The sequence below is a fragment of the Myotis brandtii genome, unplaced genomic scaffold (genome assembly GCF_000412655.1).
Source record: "Myotis brandtii unplaced genomic scaffold, ASM41265v1 scaffold519, whole genome shotgun sequence".
Lineage (NCBI taxonomy): Eukaryota > Metazoa > Chordata > Mammalia > Chiroptera > Vespertilionidae > Myotis > Myotis brandtii.
In genome coordinates this window covers 2154979-2180706 of record NW_005369782.1, presented here as the reverse complement: position 1 = coordinate 2180706, position 25728 = coordinate 2154979, and the positions used below count along the sequence as shown (strand labels likewise).

The 25728-nt window shown below is 37.2% G+C and overlaps 1 protein-coding gene across 6 annotated transcripts in view; it reads right to left on the bottom strand.

Annotated features, from left to right (window-relative positions):
* CBLB (Cbl proto-oncogene B, E3 ubiquitin protein ligase) overlaps window positions 1–25728 on the bottom strand; it is a 231067-nt gene that overhangs the window by 6024 nt on the left and 199315 nt on the right. For 2 of the 6 annotated variants that reach the window (XM_005877423.2, XM_014548652.1), the window contains exons 14-18: window positions 23691–23837; window positions 20168–20265; window positions 19921–20052; window positions 17242–17382; window positions 7350–7469 (exon numbers count right to left, since the gene is read on the bottom strand). In XM_005877423.2, coding sequence (XP_005877485.1) covers window positions 7350–7469; window positions 17242–17382; window positions 19921–20052; window positions 20168–20265; window positions 23691–23837 — 638 coding nt within the window. Of the gene's footprint in view, window positions 1–7349; window positions 7470–13654; window positions 13813–17241; window positions 17383–19739; window positions 19781–19920; window positions 20053–20167; window positions 20266–23690; window positions 23838–25728 lie in introns of those variants that run through there. The other 4 variants (XR_001364241.1, XM_005877425.2, XM_014548650.1 and 1 more) reach the window with 4 other exon arrangements.

The window sequence follows — 25728 nt, the reverse complement described above, 5'->3', positions numbered from 1 at the left end:
CCCTGGAGCCCTCCAGTGGTCCCTCCCTGGCTGGCCAACCTCCTGCATCCCTTCCCTGCCCCGATCATGCACCAGTGGGGTCCCTCGGCCTGGTGTGTGCCCTCTTGCAACCCGGGACCCCTTGGGGGATGTTGGAGAGCTGGTTTCGGCCTGATCCCGCAGGCCAGGTCGAGGGCCCCCACTGGTGCATGAATTCGTGTACTGGGCCTCTTAGTATCTATATAACATACATAAAAGCATCCAAGATGAAAATATTTGGTTCCATACCAAACTGGATAATAGTCTTGTTTTTAATTTTTTTCTTTCTTATAAGATAATGCTTTGTTTGAAAAAATATTACAGTGGTAGGTAAAGCTTATTAAATTCTGCTCATATAAAAGAACACATTAATTTTTGGTTCTTGCTAAGTCTGTATTGTTTCTTGCTGTAACTAAATATCTCAAATATTTATGGTCTGCTAAATTGCATTGTTTACTGTGTTTTGAGGTTCCATTTATTTTTCTATTAAGTATTTCCATTATGTTATGCAGACATGAACAATAAATTATACTTTGCTTCTAATCATTTCCAAAAAAACTATTAGAAATTCTAACAGGCCTTCCTTTAATCAATTACCACAGAATTTATACATTGAAATCTCTGTTCTGATTTAACTGAGAAAAGTACCTAGACATAAATCAAGTCAAAATTCCTTGTATTCTGCTGATAATTTTCTAAGATTTTTTCTACAATTGTTATTGTGTTTCTGTCCAAAATACTAAGAAGGGCACAGGAATGTCAAACACCTGTGGAAAGAACAGCTATGTGTATGTACTGCTAAAGTAGTGCAGGAAGGCAGCCAGAGTCGCATCAAATAGGGTAACTGGCAGTGAAGTCTTACGATTTAGAGCTTTTAGACTTAATAAACGTATGTATCTTTGATCGTGGTAGATGGCACCTATTAAAAATTCCCAGGAAACCTATCCACTCTGTGAGGCTGCTCTAATGAATACTGGCCAAATGCAATGAAATCCCAATGACTAATTTTATTTAAGAGAAAACTATTCTTTGCTTGTAAAAATAAGCAGTAAGCATAATTTAGGAAACCTAAGTTAGCAAGGAAAAAACACTTGCACATACACACTACAATTAAATCAAATCTCTAGTTAGAGTAGTGAAGGTCTCTCATTCTGGAATTGGTATTTTATTTTTGCACACAAACTATATTGGAAATATCAACTAGAGAAAATGATTTAAACCCATTCTGGAATGAGTCCTGACAGATTTTGAAGACATTTTAATAAAAATAAAACCTTATTGAAGCAAATATTTTTTCAATACATGGATTTCCCTTTTAAATCCAAAACTCATAGATCCCAGCCCTCATTGGCCTAACTCAAAATCTATTTCCCCCAAACTGTGCTGATAACTCTTCAGAATCTTACAAGTGCCCAGAGGTTGAACTTTATCATGTATTAGAGCCTACAAATGGAAAAATGGAATCTTTGTTGCAAATTTTTAACACCTGTTGTTATTTATTACCAAAGATATACTAGATATACTACATATTTATGAATTTCTACTTGTCACTGAATATTTTATTCAATTTTGAATATCATAATTATTTTGTTTGGCTGTTTTGGTTAGATGCATCTCAGTATGGCCTCTAAGGTATTGAGTAACTCTGATTTAAGCAATGTACTTTTACAATTCTCATTCTCCAAATCTACGCCTGTGTCTCCATTTTTAGAGTTATTACTTATCCCTTCCCAGTCAGGTAGAATGTGAATTAATTAATGTAATGTTCGGTGTATGTGCTGAGGAGATGATGAAAAAGAAAGGACGATGAGTTCACATTTACAGTGATCACTGCTACACTGAAAACAGCAATTACTGTTATTAAGAGCAATGTCAGAGGTGTGGAAGAGGATAAAAACATGCCATTTTTTGTGAGTGCACACTTCTGTAGAAAGCTTTTAAACAAGATCTTAAGCAAAATATCCTACAACCTGAATAGGGAAAGCTGTTTTTTTTTTTAAAAAGAGGCAGACCATTTCCATGCTGATCATTAGAACAAATTACTTAAATGAATCTCTCTTTTGACACATTTCTTCCCAAAGCTCATAAACAGCCTTCACTGTACCCACTGTTCTTTTTCAAAATGTCTAATGGTAGGAGACAGCAGGTCCTCATTCGCTTTAGAGTGTGTGGGTAGGAGAAGGAAGCAATGACACAGAAGATAAAGCTATCTCACAGTTCCCTGAGTTATGATAGTGTAGTTTTGGAGTACATGGCCTGATGGAATTTTACCAACTCCATGGGAATTTCTGTACCTGAATAAAGATCATCCTTAAAAACAGTTATTGAAAGGGCATGTGTTTACTCTAGAGCTGTTGTTCATGCTCAGAGTACTTTTAACTCCTATGAGCAATAGTAACATCAAAATAAGTGCAAGAATATGTGGATATAAATAGTACATTTTCCTGGAGCACCAGTTTTACTCAAGGATGTGAGATTGTTAATAGTTTTTAATACTGAAATGAATACAGGTGTACCAATAAGTAAAATGCAAAATTTACATATATTTTTTAGATTAAACTGACTGAAGCAATTTCCTGCATGTGATTGTCCACTTTTAGTTAGAGCCTTACTGCCTGTGTTGTTCAGAGTTAACTATTTGGTGTGGAGAAAGATTTTAGAAGCAATAATTTAAGGGTAAATCTTGATTTAATTTTCATTTTCTGAATCTATTAAAGAGCAGAGAGTCATAAAGTCATGGATAGCATGGGAATTAAACTGATGACAACACGATTAGAAGAATCCCTTGAATGAGAACTGTGCATCATGCATTTTAAATGAGAGCACTATCAACCCCTACAGGGCAAAAATTGATCCTTGAGGGACAATCATAGATCCTTTGGGTTGTGGCCCTCTGAAGAGCCACAGTACATAAAAATATGTAGTATATCTAGTATATCTGTGGTAATAAACTTTCATTACTGCAGAGTGGGGCAGGATTGAGGAGTAGAAAAAAGGACTAAAAAGGCCTTTAAGTGGACTATGATAAAAAAGAAAAGGGCCCTAGCCAGTTTGGCTCAGTGGATAGAGTGTCGGCCTACAGACTGAAGGGTCCCAGGTTCGATTCCAGTCAAGGCCACATGCCCAGATTGCAGGCTCGATCCCCAGTAGGGGGTGTGCAAGAGGCAGCTGATCCATGATTCTCTCATCATTGATGTTTCTATCTCTCTCTCCCGTCCTCTCTGAAATCAATTAAAAAAAAATAGGTGAGGGACACTGTTGTATGTCAATATCTACAGGAGTGAATACCAACTATTTCACCACAAGAGGTCCTTATTTATTTATTTATTTTTCAGTATTTAAACTTTGGTGTTTTTGTGGGTTTTTTTTTAGTCCATATTTTGAAAGATGTGTTTAATAAGCAAATGTCATAATTAATGAGTACATTTTCCTACTTTCTATTTCTTTTATATTAAGTCTTATTTAACAATAACTACAACACCAAGTTTCTGTATTTTAAACAAAAGAAGAGGCACTTAATGTGTTAGTTTTCTTGCATATAAAGTTAGAATTTCTGTAGACTTTTAAAATATTAAGTAGTGTTTGACAATACATAAAAATAATGGATTATCATACCATAATTTAAAATGACATTTTAAAAGTTTAATTATGTGGTAAGATACATATGATACTATGTTAAATGGAGTTGGGATAGAATTGACATATTAAGTATGATTTCAACTATGTGAGCATGTGCATAAAAAAAGTTAGGAAGAAATACTAAAATGGCAATAATGTTCATTATTGATGACAGGATTACAGGTGACTTCTTTTTCTTGTTGCTTTTAAATTCTATTCTATTTTATACATGTTTATATTTAGAATACTTAGCATAACATTTGGCCCAATAGTATGCACTTAACAAATTTTAAAAAGATTGTTTTGTACAATCTGAGACAATCTCTAAAGCTTATTCAGTAGTTCAGTGACAACACTTGGGATGGACATCAAGACTCAAACTACTGATTTCTCAACTGTATCTGAGGATTAAATGACAAAAATAATATAAATTTAACTGATTAGGGCATAATTGAAATCTGAAACTCATCAATACCATATACTGTAATAGACAATTATGATATTAAGGTTATAACATACCATTTTTAATGGTTATTAAAGAGCATTAGATTTGTAAGGAAAAAAAACTTCAGGTATTCCAACTGTGTAAACTATAACAGTTTTATTATCCTTGTTGAAACACAAAACAAAATCTTCAATAATTTATCTTAAAACATCACTAATGACAATACACAATTCCAACCCTTTGTGAAGTGAAGCCATGATTTCTAATTGAAATTTTAATGGAGATAACTATGGAATATTTGGTCTTGATATAAAATTTATTCAACACTCAATTACTTTTCCTTTAAGCAACCAAAGGAAATGTAGTATTGGAATTAATTGCTTTATAATGAGACCTTTATTTTGTCTGTATATTTGGCAATAAGATCTTTTAGCAGTTACAAATAGATTCAATACAAGTTATGTGCTGAAATTATTGCATTATTTTCAAGTGTTGCCTTGAACTGCTAAGAATATGAAAAATCTCCAGAGCTAATGCTGCATTTCCTCAGCATGACTGTGTTGTTCTACTACAAGATAGATTCCCTGGGTTTTTCAAGAACGGTATTCAAACTGTAGCGAATTTTATCTTATAACGAAAAAAGCAAAACTGTAAAATTTGTGAAAACTCAAATATAGGTAGTAATAGGCATGAATCCCACATGAATAATATATCCATGTGAAGAAATAAGCAGGTTATTAGCAAAAAATAGGTGCCTCATATACAGATATATATAAATTTAACAAGCTGGTTAAATCCAGTTACTTCTGATTAACTATCATTAAATATCAATTGTTACATCTAAAATACATCCTTCCCCCACAATTTTTATAACTGTCTTAAACATTTGGAAGGCTCTTTGTATATGCAGACATATATATATATTAGAGGCCTGTTGCACGAAAAGATTCGTGCAATAGGCCTTCCCTTCCCCTGGCTGCCGGCACCGGTTTTCCTCCGGCACCAGGGACCCAGGCCTTCGCTCCGGCCGGAGCCGCCTTCAAGCCTTCGCTGCCCCGGCCGGAGCCGCCTTCAGTCTGCGCTCCGCTGCTTCGCGCCTACGTATGTAAATTAACCGCCATCTTTGTTGGTGGTTAATTTGCATATCTCGCTGATTAGCCAATGGGAGGCGTAGTGAAGGTACGGTCAATTACCATGTTTGTCTATTATTAGATAGGATACAAACACACACATAGATACATACATACACACACACACATATACACATCCTTTTTTAATGAAATTATATTTTCGAATTCTTTAGAAAGAGTCTTTACATAGAAATTTTACACATAAATAAGTCACTACTAGTCATTTAGATCACCATAAAGACCAGAGAAATTGAATTTATAAGGTGTAGCAATTACATCAGAATCCTCAACGGTCATCTTAAAAAGGCCTTAATAAAAGCATATTATATATTAGAATCCTAAAGGCACATAGCATCCAGTCTCAAGTTTTTTTTTGTTTTAAATATATTTTATTGATTTTTTACAGAGAGGAAGGGAGAGGGATAGAGAGTTAGAAACATTGATGGGAGAGAAACATCAATCAGCTGCCTCCTGCACACCTCCCACTGGGGATGTGCCCGCAACCAAGGTACATACATGCCTCTGACTGGAATCGAACCTGGGACCCTTCAGTCCACAGGCCGATGCTCTATCCACTGAGCCAAACCAGTTAGGGCCAGTCTCAAGTTTTTGACAGAAAGACCTAGGGACAGAAGGCAAGCCCAGTCCCTCTGCTGGTGTGAAATTAACAAGTGGACATCTTGGTAGCTCTGTGAACTACATGAGAGCAAGTATCTTATTGGAAAAAGTATCTTATTTTCTAAGGTTTGACCTTGTTTGTAAAGAGTTCAGGGAGTAGGTTGAAATATTTGATGTCACAGCTAGTGGAAGCTCTCAGAGTAATAACCAGGCCTATTTTATCACGCAGGTAAAAGCTGGTTCAGGCTTCCGGTAAATGCCTATTTGGGGACATTTCAAAAAGGTTTGTGACTCAAGGTTTATCCTTAAAATTTCTAGGGTAATCAGAATTCCTACCATTTGAAATCATACAGGTGAATGATGTTCCTCTGGGCTCTACAACACCCACATATTATGGAACAAACTGTAAAGAAGCTGTGAAAATAGGGCATTTTGGCCACAACTCTCCCCATAACTTGAGTATATGTTTCTTCTAATTCAGAGTTGGTGGTATTCTAAATCAGTCATGGTACTCTCCTCAAACTTGTACTTTTTACATCATTTCCTTATGGGACTTGATTCCTTCATTTACATAGAAGCTGCCTGGTATTGTCTACCCTTCTTGACTTTTCACACTTTTTCACTGATCTGAAAATCTACCCTTTCGATTGGAATTACAGTGCTTCATTGGCTACCCCATGGATATATCTAAAATCTTGGAAAGACTAGAAGTAAACTGGTAAGAGCATGGACCAAAATTTGAAAAGGCTAATAAAATATTCTATGTTCTCCTGAGTTTTATTCAGGTATTAAGACTTATAGGAGAATTTCAGCATCTCCCATGCATGTTACCAAGTATGTAAGAACTGGCTTGATAATTCTCAAATCAGCCATTACTAATTTTGATTCAGAAGTTACAGAATATATGGCTATCACTAATAACAAACCTTCTGTGAACTGAGGTTTGAGCTTAAGAACAAAAATCTAGTAAGAAAAATGATGTTTACAATTATGAGATAAAAATATTGTCCAAATTGCTAAAAAAAAAAAGTATGGGTTATGAGTATGGCTTGTATTTTCTAAAATAGTATATCCTTCCACTTAATGGCTGGTAGTGGAGCACTGACTGGTAGCCCTAAATAAGCTGTAAAAATTAAGAGTTTGGTGCTAGTATTAATTCTAAAGAGATTTCTTCCTTTAATGGAGAAATGAGAGAATGTTGCATTATAATGTATATAGAGATTTTCCCTTTTCTGATATCTGGTAAGGCAGAACAAAAATTAGAGAATGAATAGATACGCATCAGAGAACACATTTTACTGACTAATCAAAGATAACAGAACAGCGATTTTTCTTTTCCATGAAGTAATTTTGTAGGCAATCCTCTCATTATACAAGCTTTATAAGTAACTTGCAAAGGTAATAAAAATACTTTCTTAGGCTGGCAGTGCTCGCTGAACTGTATAATGAATAAAAAGGTAAGGTACTCCAAAGAGCACTGAATAAACAGAAGGTATTATTACTATTATTAGCCAACTCACCTGAAGAGGACGGAAGCTGATCGTAATCCTGGGATGTTCTGTTGGATTTGACATTTTCACCTGGCAATCTCCTAGCAGGAGGCAAAGGAACTTGACCACTTGCTGGGTCAAAAAAGGGATCTTAAAAATTAAAGATAATTTTCAAAATTAGAATGTCTCTGTTGGTTGATTGAAGAAAAAATTCTAGAGATTCTAGTTTTTGAAAATAAATTACAAAACTAATTTCATGACTGGTAATAACAATTTTTAATCTGCCAGCATATTTTCTTTCTACTTGTCAATGAAATGTTTTCCCATTTATTCCTAGATAATAAAGATTACCAATTTTATATTTTCAGATATTAATTGTAAAATTGTCGATGCAGCTGTTTCTAACTTTTATTTTCTGTTCCAATCTTTCATGTACAATGAATAAATTACAGAAACTGTTGTAATAGAGCAAAATTCAAAATCCCTTTTTTTTTAACTATCTGAAATCAGTTAATCACTCTTAGTAGGCAATTTGTAAAATGGACATTACATTTGTGATTTGTGAGGATTAAATGAATTTATGAATGTGAAATCCCCTGTACACATATGGTGCTTTTTAAAATGACATTACAGTAGGCATCCTATGTTAAAAATCATTGTTGTTAATTGGCTCACTGAATAGTGAATTTAATTGTTAAAAGTTGTGATTTTTTTTTCTACTTTGGCAGTCAGAGAAGGGGCATCTGAAATAGTGAAAAATATATATTGTAGACAAATTAAAATTTACTATTTCTAGTGATATTTATTAACTGGAACTAAAGGCAGAAAGAGATTTTGTCAATGCTACTATATCAAAGGTTAGGCGCATAAACTTAACTGGTTTACAATTAGTAGTTCCTGGGTTTAAAGGCATAGAACTGACTGTTTTGGGTCAGTGATAATTTATTTAGCCACCACTTCCATCACGGGCTCCTCTGTTTTCCTCTCTCAATCGCACTCACTTTTACATCTGCCAGATCTCCAAAGGTGCTACCACAGTTCTTGGAGGTCAGGGACCTTATCTTATTCATCCTGTTTGAATTTTCTCTCCTAACACAAACACAGTACCAAGAACAGTGCCTAGCAAATAGCCTGGACTTCAAAAATATTTACTTTTAACTACAAAAGGTAAACGCAGACAGATTGATTTTTCAGAAATTCAAAATCAAACCCATGAAATTCACTGACAAATCCATGAAATTTGAATTGCTGACAAGGCTAAAATTATAAATATTAAAGACCTAATTATATTTCATTGTTTTAACTTCCATTTGAGTTTTTCATTAAGAATATGTAAGAGTTTGGTTACTTAAGAAGGTAATTCATGCTGATTTATACCAATTTTTGACTAGATAAGTAAGGCAAGACTTGAAGTCATTGATTATTTTTTCCCTATTCGAGTACAATAATTATCCCCAGCTTTACTGGAGACTTTTTGGCCTAAGCAAGGCTACTTAAGTTGCTTTCATTAATTTCAAGATTAAAATGAGTCTTAGATTTTGAGCTTTCAATATTTGAAGAGTCAGTGGTTCAGCCTCAATTTTGCTGAAAAGTTTTAGGAAGATAAATCAAATTCTATGCAACAAATGTTAAATGTTAATCTTGATAAGAAAAAGTAACCAAAGGGACCAAATATAGTAATTTCTGAACAAATTTAGAAATTTCTCAAGGATTTAGATTTATTCAATAAAATTTACTTTAAGTTGTGCAATCTAAACCCTCACTGATGTAATAGGTTAGAGGAAAGATTATTTTTTGCAATACTTATACTTTTTTATTTCCTTAGAGGTAATTTCTGGGTTTGTCAGATATGCTGTTTTCAATCATCTATTTATTTAAAGCTAAACATTAGATTCTAAATACATAATGTCATAAATAGACTACAAAATATACAGTTATGATGTTGTTCTGTTAAACTATTTCACTTAAAAAGTCACTAGATACATGGAAAATACCATAAATAATATATTGTTTAGTCTGAATCGCTGCCATGTTCTGTCATGCTTTTATAGCAAGTTGTGAAGTTAGTACTGGTGCTTCAATGGAAAAAGATACACAGTTACTATAGAGATACATAATTAACTGTCTCCCGATAAGGACAAATTGAAAAGCAATAAAGTTTAAAAAAAAATAACTCTTCAAAAACTAATTTCAGTAACATTTTATATCCACACTTAGGGTTAAAACATACAAATTGAAAATACCACAGCCAATGTACCATTATCCTATATAATAAAGAGCTAATATGCAAATGGACATCACACCCTCACACCATCATGCCATAATGGCTCAGACACTCAATACTGGGGAGTGAGGAATGGGGACCAGCCAGGCACAAATGAGCTTGCGAGAGAGGAATGGGGACCAGCCAGGCTGCAGCCTGGGAGAGGGACAAGCTGTCTGCACCGTAGTTCAGGGCGCCAACGGCTGTGCCAGCGCCTGTGGCCCAGGAGAGGGACAAGCTGCCCGCACCCCGGTCCCAGGCACCTGCAGCCTGGGCAAAACCACCTGCCCATGGCCCCTGGTGGCTGCGGCTGGCCAGAGGAGGGAATCCTGGGTCCCGGGTGCGGGGCGAGGCAGAGGTGGTTGGGGACGATCAGGCAGGCAAGCAGGTGAGCGGTTAGGAGCCAGTGGTCCCAGATTGCGAGAGGCAGTTGGACATCCCCCGAGAGGTCCTGGATTGGAGAGGGTGTAGGCCTGGCTGAGGGACCTTCCCACCCCATGCACGAATTTCATGCATTGGGCCTCTAGTCTATATATATATAAAACTCTAATATGCAAATAGACCGAAGGGCGGAACAACCAGTCACTATGATGTGCGCTGACCACCAGGGGGCGCGCATGGAACATGGCGGGATGGTGGAGCAGGTGAGTGGGAGTGCCAGACCAAGGCAGGGCGCTGGCTGCTGTCATTGGGGCGAGCCTCTAGTGGTTACTGAAAATACTTTGCTCCCATGTGCCACAGTCCCACCCAGCACTCGCACCCACTGCCAGCACCATCAGCGGGTGTGAGTGGTGGCTGCTGGCCCCAATCGTCCCTCAGGGCTTCTGCACCTCCACCTGTTCTTGAGGGGCGATCAGGGCTGTTAGCCGCCACTGGCCCTGCTTGTATCTGCTGCTGGTGCTGGCCCTAATCGCTCCCTGCCATCAGCTTGTGGGAGTAGTGGTGGCGGGAGTGGGGGTGCCAGCGGACAGGAGACTGGGGGCCGTGGCGGGAGGGGCTAGGCGGGGGCGCAGAGGATGGGCCGGGACCTGCCCCTGTGCCCACTGCAGCCTCGCGGCCCACAGTCCTTTCAAGATGCATGAATTCATGCACCGGGCCCCTAGTATAGTAATAAATATTTGAGAAATGAGAATAAACATGATGGGATTAATCTATTTTGAAAAGCAAAATACTACTGCCTGTGATTTACAGTAGGTAATGCTAAATTTAAAGTTTAATACTTATTTAAAGATTATTTAAAAAAAAAACTAAGGGAAGACTAGAAGGAAAAGGTTTGCTAATTATAAAATAAATGGGAAAGACTTTTGGTAAAGATGGCAGAGTAGTCAAACACTGTGCTCAACTCCTCCCACAACCACATCAAATTCACAAATAAATTAAACAACAACCATCACTGAGAACCATTTGAAATCTAGCTGAACAGAAGTCCTATAACTAAGGATATAAAGGAGCCATGCAGAGCCTGGTAGGCAAGGTGGAGATATGAAACAGGCAGATCCCACACCCACGCTGTGGCAATTAAGAATCAGGAGGCATATCTCAGCTGCAGAGGTGTCCCCTAAGGAGCAAGGGGTCTCAGTCCCACCCTGAGCTCCCCAAACCAGCACTCCAGTGCCAGGAAGAGGAGTCTCGATAACATCTGGCTGTAAAAACCATCAAGGACTGCATCTGAGTGAGAGGGAAGGCTGCTGGAGAACTAGGTGCTGCAGGTCTTAAAGGGCACAAACTCACTTACAAACTCACTCACTCTGGGCTCCTGTGCAGAGGGAGCATCTCAAAACCTGTCAGGGACATATGGGGAGAAACTGAACTGACTGGGTAGGGCTGGATGGGCAGGGGTCGAGACAGCTCTCTCCAGGGTTGGAAGTGCTGGCAGGTGCCATTGTATTTTTGTTGAGGGCTCCCCTTACCCAGCCATTCTGGCCCAAGTGGGTGCTAAATCTGGGATCTCTATTAACCTGGCTAACACTCTAAGCCCCACCCTGATGATTCCCTGAGATCTCACCCTACCAGCATGTCCAGTTGAACCTTTTCCAGTGGATCCTCCATGCAAGCAGCCTGCCTTAGCTTATCTGCAGACTTTCCTAAAACCTCCCAAAGGTCCACAAAGCCGAAGAAAGCAGTAAATATCTGGCCTTTGTGTGTTTTTCTACACGAAGATAGGCATGATCAGTGATCAATCTCAACTTGGCAATGTAACTCCCATTAGGTAGCCCCAGGTCTGACATAAGCAGTGGCCAGTCTTGGCTTGGAATGTAGCCTCAAACATGGCACAAGTGGCAGATGGCCTCAACCCACATCCTGGTGCCCACCAAGGGGTTCCAAGTCCAACACCAATGGCTGCCAGCCTTGGTTTGTAAAATAGCCTCTCTCAGGAACCTCCAAGCTCAGCACAAGTAGAAACCAACTACAGATGTTTTGTAGCTCTTACCAGATAACCCCAAGCGAGGAACAAGCAGTAGATGAACCTGACCTGCACTATAGCCTCACCCAAGAGGCTCCAGAACAGTACACACCAGGTGCCAGTATCAGAGCCCCACCAACTAGCTTTACAAATGACAAACCTGAAGGGCAGACGTGGCTGGCAATAGAGTCCCATCGAAGAGACCCCTAATCTGTGGAGTCAGCCCTTGCAAAACAGCTTGTCCTCTATAGTCACAGCCAGCTCTCAGACCCAGTCAGCCTGAAGGTCAAACCTACCACTGACATGAAAACAATAATCAAGCCCTGGTTGGTGGCTCAGTTGGTTGGAGCGCTGTCATCCCATATACCAAAAAGGTTGTGGGTTCAGGGCATGTACTGAAGGCAACTGATTGATGTTTAACTCTTACAGCGATGATTCTCTTTTTGCCTCTCGATGTTTCTTTCTCACATCGATGTTTCTCTCACTCCTTTCCTCTCTCTAAAAAAACCAATAAAATCATATCCTCAGGTGAGGATTAAAATAAACTAAAACAAGAAAACAAACAGTAATCAAGGCTCAACTGCAGTAGGAAGGTACACACAACACACACAAGGGGCATCTCTGGAGCAATCCACTCAGATGACCAGGGAGACTGCACCACTGGGTCCCACAGGACAGCTACATTAGGCCACACTCAAAGACTGGGTGATGAAGCAGATCTACCTAATACATAGAAACAAACACAGGGAGTCAGCCAAAATAAGGACTCAAAGAAACATGTATCAAAAGAACTAGAAGATGAACTAAATGAAATGGAGACAAGCAATCTACCAGATGCAGAGTTCAAAACACGTTATAAGGATGCTCAATAAATGCAGGTGAAGAGTAAATGAACTCAGTAAGAACATTAACAGTGAGGTAGGAAAGGTAAAAATGGGATAGAAAACAACAACAACAAAAAGAGTCAGAAATGAAGAATGCAATAACTGAAATGAAATTAGCTGGAATCAACAATAGATCAGATGAAGCAGAGGATCAAGTCTGCCATCTGGAAGACAAGGGAGTTAAAAATATCCAATTAGAACAGCATAAAGAAAAAAGAATTTTAAAAAAGGAGGATAGTTTAAGTGACCTCTGGGACAACATCAGTTGTTACAACATTTGCATCAAAGGTACTAAAAGAGAAAGAACAAGGGATTTAATACTATTTGAAGAAATAACAACCAAATCTTCCCTAATTTAACAATGAAAACAGACATACAAGTATAGAGAGCCCCAAACAGATGAACCCAAAGAGGCCCACACTAAGACACATAATTAAAATCTCAAAGGTTAAAGACACAGAGAAAATCTTAAGCAGTTAGTTATGTAAAGGGAGCTCTATTAGGCAATCAGCTGTTTTTTCAACAGAAACTTTGCAGGCCAGAGGGAATGGCATGAAATATTCAAAATGATGAAAAGCAAGGATCTACAAATAAGACTGCTCTACCCAGCAAAGCTTTCATTTAGAATCAAAGGAGCAATAAAGCGTTTCCCAGACAAGAAAAAACTAAAGGAGTTCATCTCCACTAACTCAGTGTTACAAGAAATGTTAAGTGACTTCTTTAATTTGAAAGAAAAGATAAAAAATACGAATAAGAAAGTACAGGAAAGAAAAAAGGATCTTACTGACAAAGGCAAACATCTAGGAAAAGCTGTGGATCATCCAACTACAAAGCTTGTACAAGCATTAACCCTTTGTACGCCATAAGCATCTATAGATGCAATTCAATTCAAAATATCGTGGCATGTGGGGATGGTTTCCATTTTGGATGCGTGGCAGTTAACTGGTGAAAGACAAAAGTAAGAAGATTATGTGTTATTACAACAATAAATTAAGGGATACACACAAACACATGCACAAAAGAAGTACAAAATATAAGTATACTAGGAGCCCAGCACACGATTCGAAATCACGTGGTGCGGCCCACCCACCTGCAGGCCTGCCTTGACACCAGAACCTGTCCACGCAGAGCTCCAGAATGCCTGGCCCAGCCCCAAACCCTCTGGCTTTCTCTGGCCACTTCAAGCCCTGCCGTCAGTCCCTTGAGTCGCCTCAGGCTGGTCCTGCCTTCTCTGGGTGCCTCCCCACTTTCGCCCCATCGCCGGAGTAACATGGCGCCAGAGGAGAGTGTGGAAGCCTCCCACCTGCTGCGCTATCCTCCTTACCATGGCAGGTGGGCCGCGCGGCACTCAGAGTGTGAGCGGTGGGTGGCGAAGGACTGGTGAGGGGGGCACTATGGGCTGTCACCCCTGCCCTCCCCGGCACGGGATGGTCCCGCCTCCTCTGAGCACCTCCCCACTTCCGCCCCGTCTCCAGAGCAATGCCTCAGCTAATATGCTAATGACCTGGTCATTACCATTATGGCGTATCAACCATTAGCATATTAGCTCTTTATTAATAATGACAGGGATGAGTAAAAATGATAGTGATTTTAGAATGCATTCAAGTTGAGGCAATCATAAACTTAAAATAAAATGCTATGAATAGCTTGTATATATGAAGCACACAGTAACCACAAACCAAAAATCTATGAGATATACAAGAGATAAAGAAAAAGAATCCAAATACAACACTACAGAAAGTCATCAACATACAAGAAAAGAAGAGCAAGAAAATAAAAGAACAGAGAAAACTACAAAAACAACAGAAAATAATAAAGTAAAAGTATCTAAATAACTATCAATAATTAATTTAAATGTAAGTGGACTAAATGCTCCAATCAAAAGACCTAGCATGGGTGAATGGATAAATGGCTAATATAACAAGAACCATACATATATTGCCTAAAAGAGACCCACTTCAGATTGAAAGACACAAACAGACTAAAAGTAAAGGGATGGAAAGAGATATTTCATTCAATTGGACACAAAACAAAACTGGGGTAGCAATAATTATATCAGATAAAATAAACTTTAAAACAAGGGCTGTAACGAGGGAAAAAAATAACATTCCATAATGATAAAGAGATCAATTCAACAAGAAAGTATAACTCTTGTGACCATCTACACATGTAACACAGTTGCATCTAAATATATTAAGTAAATATCCTATATAATAAAGAGGTAATATGCAAATTGACCCTCACACCCTCACTAGATGGCTGCCTAAGACCAGGCCGGCAGGGGGGTTAGTGAGGGATGACCAAACGACTGAACAAGCAGGCTGCGTGGGGCAACCAGGCTGGCAGAGGGGAGCAGTTGGGGGTGACCAGGCTGGTGGGGGGCAGTTGGGGCAACCAGGCCAGCAGAGGAGGACAGTTGGGGGCAACCAAGCCAGCAGGTGGGGCAGTAAGGGGTGACCAGGCCGGCGGGGCGGGGGCAGTTAGGAGCAACCAGGCTGGCACGCAGAGGTAGTGTGGGGTGGTGGGCAGTTGGGAGCGATCAGGCCAGCAGGGAGGGGGTAGTTAGGGATGACCAGGCCGGCAGGGGGGGCAGTTAGGGGCGATCAGGCCGGCAGGTGAGGGCAGTTAGGGGCGACCAGGCAGGCAGGCAGGTGAGCGATTAGGAGCCAGTGGTCCAGGATTGTGAGAGGGATCCCGGATTGGAGAGGGTGCATGCTGGGTTGAGCGGACCTCTCCCCACCTTGCACAAATTTCGTGCACTGGGCCTCTAGTAAAGGACATAAAGGAAGAGATCAATAGTAATATAGTAATAATAAAGGACTTTAACATCCCATTGATATCAATGGATAGATCATTCAGACAGAAAATCTACAAGGAAACAGTTGCCTTCAATGTCAGTTCATACCACAGGATGAAGTTGATATTTTTAGGACACTTCCCCAAAAGTATAAGAATGTACATTCTTTTTAAGTGCACGTAGAACATTTTCCAGGATAGATCAAAAAGTAGGCCAAAAAATAAGTCTCAATAAATTGAAAAAGACTGAAGTCCAATGAAGCATCTTCTATCACAGTGGTATGCAACTAGGAATCAATTACAAGAAGAAAACTGAAAAACAAACACATGGAAGATGAATAACATGCTACTGAACAATGAATCCTAACATATAAGTTATCATACTATTTAACAGTGAGATCAAGGAAGAAATCAAGATATCTGGAGACAAATAAAAATGAAAACACAATGACCCCAAAAATCTATCTAACACAGCCAAAGAAGTTCCAAGAAGGAGATATATAGCAATACAGGCCTACCTCAAGAAACAGGAACAATCTCAAATAAACAATCTAACATTACACCTAAAGGAACTAGAAAAAGATGAACAAACAAAACCCAAAAGAGTAGAAGGAAGGAAATAACAAAAATCAGAGTGGAAACAATAGAAATATAGTCTAAAAAGACAATGTAAAGAGGTTCTTTGAAAAGACTAATTACATTGTTAAAACTTTAACCAGACTCACTAAGAAAAAAAGAATTGAAAGAGGAGAGGTGACAACAGGCACCACAGAAATACAAATGATTATAAGAAAATACTACAATTATATTCCAAGAAAATGGACAACTTGGAAGAACCAAATTCCTAGAAACATACAATCCTCTAAGACAGAATCAAGAAGACAGCAAATCTATGCAGACTGATATCTACTATGAAATTGAAGCAGTAATCTAAAAACTTCCTACAGTCAAAAACCCTGATTGACTTGTCAGTGTCATAGCATAAGCTCCCTTGGTAGCCACATCATGACACCACTTTATAAAGGTCACAGTCAAGTCCCCATGAATACTTTTCAATACTGTTACTAATGATTACTTAAAAATAAAAACAGTAACAAAACAATAAAATGAAGGTAATTCAGAAAAATTTATCACTGTTATAATTTACCAAAATATGTTTTTGAATGAAATTATGCCCCTAAAATATATGTAGTAAAAATTTTAAAACTTACTAAAAAAAAAAAATTACTGCACTCAGAATCGGAGACAAAGTCTATATTTTGTCCCCATCACTATTAGCCCAATCATGGAGCCCTCTGGTTCTCAGGGATGCCTTGGTAACATAAGGGTGTTATCTGGACTGGGATGATGTCTATAGCACCATTTACATATTCTATTCTTCCTACTGCTTTTGCTATTTTTGTAATCCTTTTGCAATTAAACCAATCAATTGACAAACAAACCTACCCAACTGCTATTTCCCTCCCAGGGTTTCTTCCCCCCCAACCCCCCAGGGAGATAGAAACCAATGAATTACTCATTTGACAGTATGACCTTAGAAATATTTTTGCTTTAAGTGAAAAGTTTCTCTCCTACCTGAAGGGAGAAGGAAAAGGTCTTGTCCTGAGGATGGCCGGCTACTGGAGCCAGAAGGTTTTGAATGTTCGATGAGACTATGCCTTGCAGGAGGTGGAGGAGGTGGGAGGGAAGGGGGGAGGGCATCAAAAGCACCTTCACCTGCATTTAAAGAAAGGTCAGTATCAACAGCAGAACTTTATTAGTCAAAACACAGTATCAGGCCAAAGTAATAATTGATTTTCTCTTGCTGCTTATAAAGAACTTCACCTGCAGTGTTTATCCAGCTGTTCACCAACTTTGATAATGGGAGTTAATTATTTTGCGGGACTATGGAAGCAGCAAACCAGATACACACACATACATGTGTGTGTGCAAACTTTTCCTATTTCCAAGGTCTTTCTATTAAAAAGCAGCACCACAGGTTATGAAACAGCTTACTATTCACCTGTGAAATTTATAATATTAAGACACTAGAATTTTGAACTAAAAATTATGTCACACTGAACCTTTTGTGTAACAGCCTCTAATTAGAAAATCACACTATGCACAAAAATTTAATGTCACAGAATAGATTATCTTTTAAACTTTATCCTACTAGGTTATAATTTATTGAAGCTAATGCTCCATATATTTCATTATCAAAATATACAGCAAATAGCCACCTACAGGAGAAAAATGTATTTTTTTATTACAATACATCTCTAAAGAGAAATAGTTAAATATAGAACTACATTGTGTGGTCACAAAGCCAGTTACTCATATTTGCATATTTCCCAGTTTTAGCAACTACAGAACACTGTGACATGCTTTTGTCTATTTCCCCCTGCCATATGTACTATTCTACGCACATTTCCCCTTATATTGATTCTTTAAAAAAATTAAGTTGCAGAGTATGTAAGCAATCTCAAATGGTCTGTGAATGAAACAGTGTATAAATAAACAGCCACATATTCCAGTAACAAAAACTCACACATATTTAAATTTACTGACAAACAATAAGGTATACGTAAAGAAAATAGTTTTACGATTCATACAGCTTGCTTTGCAAAAAATACTGAAGGTATTTTCTCTAATGATCATAAATATTTTTCTAACTTAAAATATGTGAAGGTACAGGAGAGGTAGTTCTGTTATCATTCCAACCTTAAGCTATCTGCTAAATTATCTGATTCATTCAAATACTTTTTTAGCCCTCAGTGTCGGGCACCATGCCAGGCACATAGGTAACGTGAAGATCTAAATCATAAGGATGTGACCCAAAGAGCTTAGAGTCCATAAGGAGATCTAAGAAAAGTTCACTAATGATTCAAGATGAAAGTTCCATAGGTCCCACAGTGAGAGATTCATTTTAAGAGGGAAGAGAAATGAAGAAATTGGCATTAAGCAAGGTGTTACGAAGAACTAGAAGGTCTGGGCTATCAGTGGCTCAAAAATATTTGTCAAATGGGAAGGTGGTGTCTTTCAGACAGAGTAAACAGTGTGAATAAAGCATGAGATGTACAGAGGAAAGTGGGGTTAAAAAGACAAGTTGGAGCATTGTCTGTATTGCCCAATATAGTAGTCACCCTGCGCATGTAGCTATTAAGTTTAAATTTCACTAAAATTCAGTTCCGCCATCACACATGTGAATATATAGACCCTTACATCACCACATGAAGTTCTATTGGACAGTGATCATCTAGATCCTGAAGACTTGGGTAATAGGTCAAACATTTGTGTATAGGAAGAAGGAGGGAGAAAAATACCACATAAAGAAGTTAGAAGACTTGTCGTTCATGTAGGTGAGAATAAAGCACTGAACTACTGAAAAGACAGGAGAGGTTTCAAGTGTAAAATAAAAAGAACAGGAGAGTAAAAGACACTGCAATAGTGTAACTGGAAACACTGGTTGATGGTGTTTGAGGAAAAAAATAAAAAGGTTTACTTCACATTTCTGGTATTCTAATATTTCAGAGAAGCTTATAAATGGACCTTCAGCATACATTATTTTACATTATGGTGACCTGTTATTGTAAAGCCTTAATGTGTGTGAAGGTTCTAGTTGACTTCCTCTAAAAATAGGGCAAGAAACTTCCCACCTAGACTTAAGGAATTAACACAGCCAGCCAACTTTAGCATACATACACACCTGTGTACTTCCACACAGGTACACACACCAAACACAAAGTATGCTTCTTCATATTAAAATTTGAAACAAAGAAATTTAGATTTGTTGGATCTGTTTTTTACAAATCTTTGCAATGATAAGATAATTTATTCTCAGCTCTCTACAATAAAATATATAATTTTCTATAATGTAACTAAGTGGGACCAGATCAACTTATACTGAAAGCAACAGTACACATTTGTTAAAAACTGTACTTAAAGAAAATTTCAGATGACCACTTCAAATCTACTAGAACACAAGTGCCTGAACAATGCTCTCATAGATTTTTTTGTAGACTACATTTAGTACATGAAGATATAACTTGATAAAAGTCTGAGGGCCAGCTATTGACACCATTGCTTCAATTCTCTGAATGGAATAATGGTCACATGAACTTGAGAGCACCATCACCTGAAGAATCCATTCTAATTCAGACAGATTCAGAACCTAGTGAGTCTGCATTACATGGAACTCTGATTTCTGATAATTCTGATATTAATTGGAAGAAGAGGCAGGGTGGCTTGTTAGAAATTTTTAAAAAAGGTTTCAACCTAATGGAGGGATGAGAAGATCATAATCAGAGGGCGTCCTGTTGAGTGAAGAACCATGCTTTGGATTGTCCCGAGTTGGAGGCCTGGCAGGTGGTAATGGCACTGGATCAGAGGCTGAATCAAAAACATCTCCTAGAGGATAACACAAAATCTTAATGTATTTTCAGTTCAACATTGGCATGGACTTTTGCCTTTAAGTTCTGACCATTAAGATGTAGAATACCAAGAGAATATGTATCATACATACCCTTTATATATATGCCTAACTCAGGCATGTTTGATCTCTTCATCTCTGAAGATGTACCATGTGTTCCATTCAATATACAATGACCATTATCATAAGACCTATGGCAGAGATCAGAGGATAAAAATCATAAGGATAATTACTTTCCATTTAAAAGTCACTTGGGAGGGTGATGGGAACTAGCAACCCAGCTCATATAATAAAGTTTGAAAATAAATATAATTAAGTTGCTTTTCTGGGAAAAGTACAAGTAATATTATCTAGATACTCTTACTCAAATATTTTTACAAAGTAGAATATCCATGGAACACAAATTATCTTTTTTTTAAAAAAATATATTTTATTGATTTTTCACAGAGAGGAAGGGAGAGGGATAGAGAGTTAGAAACATCGATGAGAGAGAAACATTGATCAGCTGCCTCCTGCACACCCCCCACTGGGGATGTGCCCACAACCAAGGTACATGCCCTTGACCGGAATTGAACCTGGGACCCTTCAGTCCACAGGCTGACGCTCTATCCACTGAGCCAAACTGGTCAGGGCACAAATTATCTTTTTTAAGTGAAACTAAGAATTACAATAATCACAAAAACTGTTGTACTTGAAACACATCTTTGAAATTAACATACTGTTTTGAAAGAGTTCACTAATACTTTGTCAAGTTTTTGAAGAAAAAAATGTAATAAAGCAAAAAAAAATACATTATTTAACATATTTTTATTTCTGTAATTTGAGCTGTCTTTATAACAAACTAGAGCCCAACAAAGATGGAGAATAATATTAAATGTTCAGTAATTGCATTAAAATTCTGACGGGCAGCCTGGCTGGTGTGCTCAGTGGTTCAGCGTCCAACCATGAAATAGGAGGTCATGGATTGATTCCCAGTCAGGACACATGCCCGGGTTGGAGGCTCGATTCCCGGTAGGACGCGTGCAGGAGGTAGCTGATTGATGTTTCTCTCATCTATGTGTCTATCTCTCTAGCCCTCTCCCTTCCTCTCTCTCTCTCTAAAAAAAACAAAAACAACATATTAAAAGAAGTCATTAAAAAAATCTGATAGGTATATTCAGACCTAGAGTCTATAGTAAAATTTCACTGCTGCCAAGAACAAGACACTGGCAGTTCTGACAACTGTACAAAAATGACTTTAGCAAAAGTCTTGGGTACACAACAAATATTTTGATCTAGGTGTCTATAAAGAATAATACTAAAAATTATTTTTGCTGTTGAAATCATACTATGAACACAATGGGTAAAATTGGGGCATGGGGAGACAGCAACAGGAAGAGAAGATACAGACCATGTGTTGTCTTCAGAATATAGCTATGTAACAATGAACTCTCTGTTCATCAACTTCTGCTCACAAAGAGCTATATAGAAAGCAGAGTTTAGATTTTACTTTTCTCTAATTTACTCTGAAGTCTTGAGGCAAAATAGAATTACATACACAATGGAGGAGATAGTGGATATTTAAATAGTTATTGCAAGAGTGCTTAATTTGTAATTCATTTCCATTCTCTCAGGTAGCCACCTCTTTTCAAGGGACCAGAGATGTTTCATTTAAAAATAGTTAGCATGTATTGAATTTTCATAATAATGATGGATTTTTACTGAAACTCAATTGAATTATTCATCTACTGTTTAACTTTTTCCACATATTGACAATTTGCTTCTTCTGATGTTCCAAAGGGTAAGGAGGAACAGAGGAGAAAGAACTGTTTAAGCTTAAAGAGTGTTTTGTAGAGGACATAAGAAGATACTTCATCCATCAGCTTTCAAGAACAAATTAGATAAAAAATGCACTCCAATTAAGTTTAGGGATTATCAACATTTATTACTTCTCTATAACAGTACAAAGATGGTAATGGTGGACATAATTCAATTTTATTTTCTAGATTTGGGAGGCCTGCCATCAAATAGCTCATCCAATATGATGTGACAATTAAAATTTAAAATATTAAAATTATACCCCTCACTCCTCCAGCAATGAAAAATAATGAGATACCATATAGACAGAAATATTTCACCTTATTTCAGTTTTTAAAAATTACTACACATTTGTAAGTCAAAGGAATTGAAAATTGTAATAATTTGTATTTGATGTAAAGGAATAACTTTTTTTCTCTTTTAAGAGTAGTAGACACTTGGTTATCCTGATACAATAAATGCCTTGAAGTTATTTCTTTGTCTTCTCAATGATACTATTTTAGCAGCAAATGTCTAAAACACCAGCAATTAGCAAGAAATACTTCAGTTCTTGCTTTGAAATATGAAGCCCTGGACTTCAGAATGTTAATAATCCCAGTTAATAACTCAGCAGAGTGTTGATAATTCCAACCAGGATCACTCATTAAGACAGATCTTTGGTTAAAATGAAGAGTTGCTTTTCTTTTCCAAGCATTGCATTTTCTGTCTCAATACAATACTCAGAGAAAGGCATTAAGAACATTTTTAGATTTCTCATCTGAAAAGGGAACACTGCACACATAAAATGCTTTCCGTTGACTGACTAGACCTCAAAAGGAAACAGTACACTCAGTAAAGATGGCATAGATGATTGAAGTGTTTAACGGCTCTCCTATCTCTCAATCAAGAGACACTGGCAGGCAGAAGGCTGGGCCACAGCAGCAGTGGAACCCCAGTTTATGTTCCCAGCACAGCTCCAGGGACGTTATTACACAAAGAAAACTGAGGCTTAGAAAGTAAGTTTTGAAACTGAGATTTCACTTACAAAATACCTCATATATGTCAGGCTTTAAAAAAATAAATAATAATATATTATGGTTTACTAATTCAATTAAATAAAGACAAGCTAATATTTCAATACACAACACCCATTTTTAATAACTCATATACTTCAATGGAGCTGCTACTTCAAAAATCAAGGATGTCTCCAGTGTAGTGAGAATAAATAACTGACAAGAAAAAACACTATTCCTCACATTCTTATTTGATCCAAGCAAAATGGAGATAGATAGTACCTGATAAAAAGCAGTTAAGAGAAAAAGTTTTAGGGTTTTTTTTCTCTTTTCCTTCAAGATCTGAATAGAAGGAGGTAGCACATCAAGATGGGAAATGAATAGGAATTACACTACTCTTTATGTCATGAAGAAAAATTCTAAGGATGGTTGGCATAATACCTTAGTTTCTAAGCACAAATTTTTCCTCATGAGATATGTACTTAGAACTTATAAAAATGGATTGAAATTAGCTTATGGAAAATTCATGAATTAATCACTACTATAGGTAGCCATCAACAAAATTTGATCAGAGTACAATTTGTTTTTAGGGAGAGAGGGCAACAAAATGTCCCGTTAGACTTACTAGTCAACTAAATTAGTCAAAGGACTTGCTGAAAAATCTATCTTTTAGTTTTTTCTGAAAATAATTCAAAAAACAGTATATAGAAAGAAGAGGCTTTGAGCAAGAAAGCAAGGATTTTTAATAAATAGATATGATTTGATTGCTTAAAAATGATAATGTGTATGCAGATGTGAGAAGATTAAAAAGGTGCCCACATTCTTACCTAAGAGGAGGTTTTACATTATGACAATGAGATGGCTGTGAATTCAGGGAAACAGGATGGGATGAAGGAATCTTATATTCATCATCATCTTCCTCTACTGGGTCTCTTGTTTTCTCTGAAAGACAATTTGCTAATGGACCAGTACACCTACCAGAGGGGAAAAAAAAATCCAGTCTAGTATAAGCATACTAATTTAGAACAAGTACGTCTGATGTGACATAATCAAATAAAAGAAGCTACTTTGTCATGTGTATTCATTTTTTAATTACAAGGTAATAGCAGAAGGGCTGTTCTTATGCTACATACAAAGAAAAGAATGTTCAATCTTTTGTTAAGACTCTATTGATGAAATAAAAGAATTGTTATACTTATAATTTTAAATGTCACAGTAAGAAAAACTAGTAACCTGTCAAAATAATCTTGGAGTTGTAAAAGAAAATGCGTAAAATTGTTCAAACCAAAGCTACTAAAATATTAACATTTTGTTCCAATTTAACTTACATCAGTAAATTAAGATAACTTATATGTATATGCATGGGAGCTTTATATATTAATGAAGTTCTTATAGAAAGGTCAAACTTTCTGTCTTTTGTAAATATTACGTATAGTTGAAAAAAAATCCAGTTTAATTAAATGAAACAATTCTTCCTCCTGTGAAGTCACAGTTCAAATTAATATTTTTTTTCCAAATACAACCAAGAAATAAAAATGACCAAAATAATTAGAAGTAGATAATGAGAAAACTAATTAAGTTGTTGAGGTACAGTACATTATTTTTTTGGCTTAAATTCCCTGGCTAAATGAAAATGAGTAAGATGATCACCTAATATATGTTCAAGCATTTTATTCATCCATGAAAGTAAATAAATTGAACAAAGCCGAGCAAACAAAAACCTTCTGTTTTCACATTTGTTGCTATTGGAGTTTAACCCTTGCTGATGCAATAGAGAAATGCCAAATTAGAAACGCACTAACCTATCCTGATCAACTTTAGGACAACCAACCAGTTTGCAAGACATTGGAGATACATATGGAGCCAAAACTTTTTGTTAATCATCATGAACTTCATGGCAAATCTATTTCATTAAATTAAAAAATAAAAATAAAATATCTTTGTGTCTGCAATTTTGAAGCACCTTCTGTAGAGGGAGCAAGAGTCCTTTGGTATATTCGCCATCAAGCAAGCCTGAAATAACTTTCACTTTGATCTTCTCACTAGTTAGAATGAAAACAATTTTAAGGGCTTTCTTTGTGTCCATTATAAGATGCTTTGAAAACCTGAAGGTTTTCAAGTTTTAATGATATCTGAGTCTCTAGGAAGTTCAGAAATGAAAGAAAAATTTCTTATATGATTTTTCAAAAGTATATTTTTACCCATCTTTGGAGACTTTTTCAATACTGATTTTGAATTCTTGTTTGAGCGACCTTGGAATTCAAATGACAGTTCATGGTGGGATGAAAGCACAGTGATGCAGTGACCAAGTCCACTGTCAGTGCCTGGAGCACAAGCTAATAACCTTATTAATAAACTAAGGATTACCCCTTCCATGGTGTAACCTTGGGAGTTGTACATTCCAAATGAAGGCCAGTGAGGATATGGACTGCAAAGTGATGACTTGATTAGAGCAGGGATTTCAAACACAACCTTTCCACAAACTCTTATAAACATGAATATATCAATTTAGCTAACTCAAGGACCAGAGTGGGTTGGTTCTAAATGAAATGAGAAAATTATATACCCTTTCTATGCCCTAATACTTTCATTCATAATGAAACTTTTTTCATATGCAATTCAAATATATACTGTGTAAAGAATAAGACCTATTGACCAAATATTCAACAATCATATCAATGTCAGGAATGTTCTACTACCTGCCTGATGCAGGTGACTTCCGGAGATTTAAGTTTTTAAAGGAGCACTGCATTATGAGACTAGAATAGACAATTTTGAAATCACATCAGTTGCGGCTGGTTCTATATTTTCTCTTCATTGATAAAGAATGCCACCCTTTTCTCTCCCTTCTGTCTCCTCCCCTCC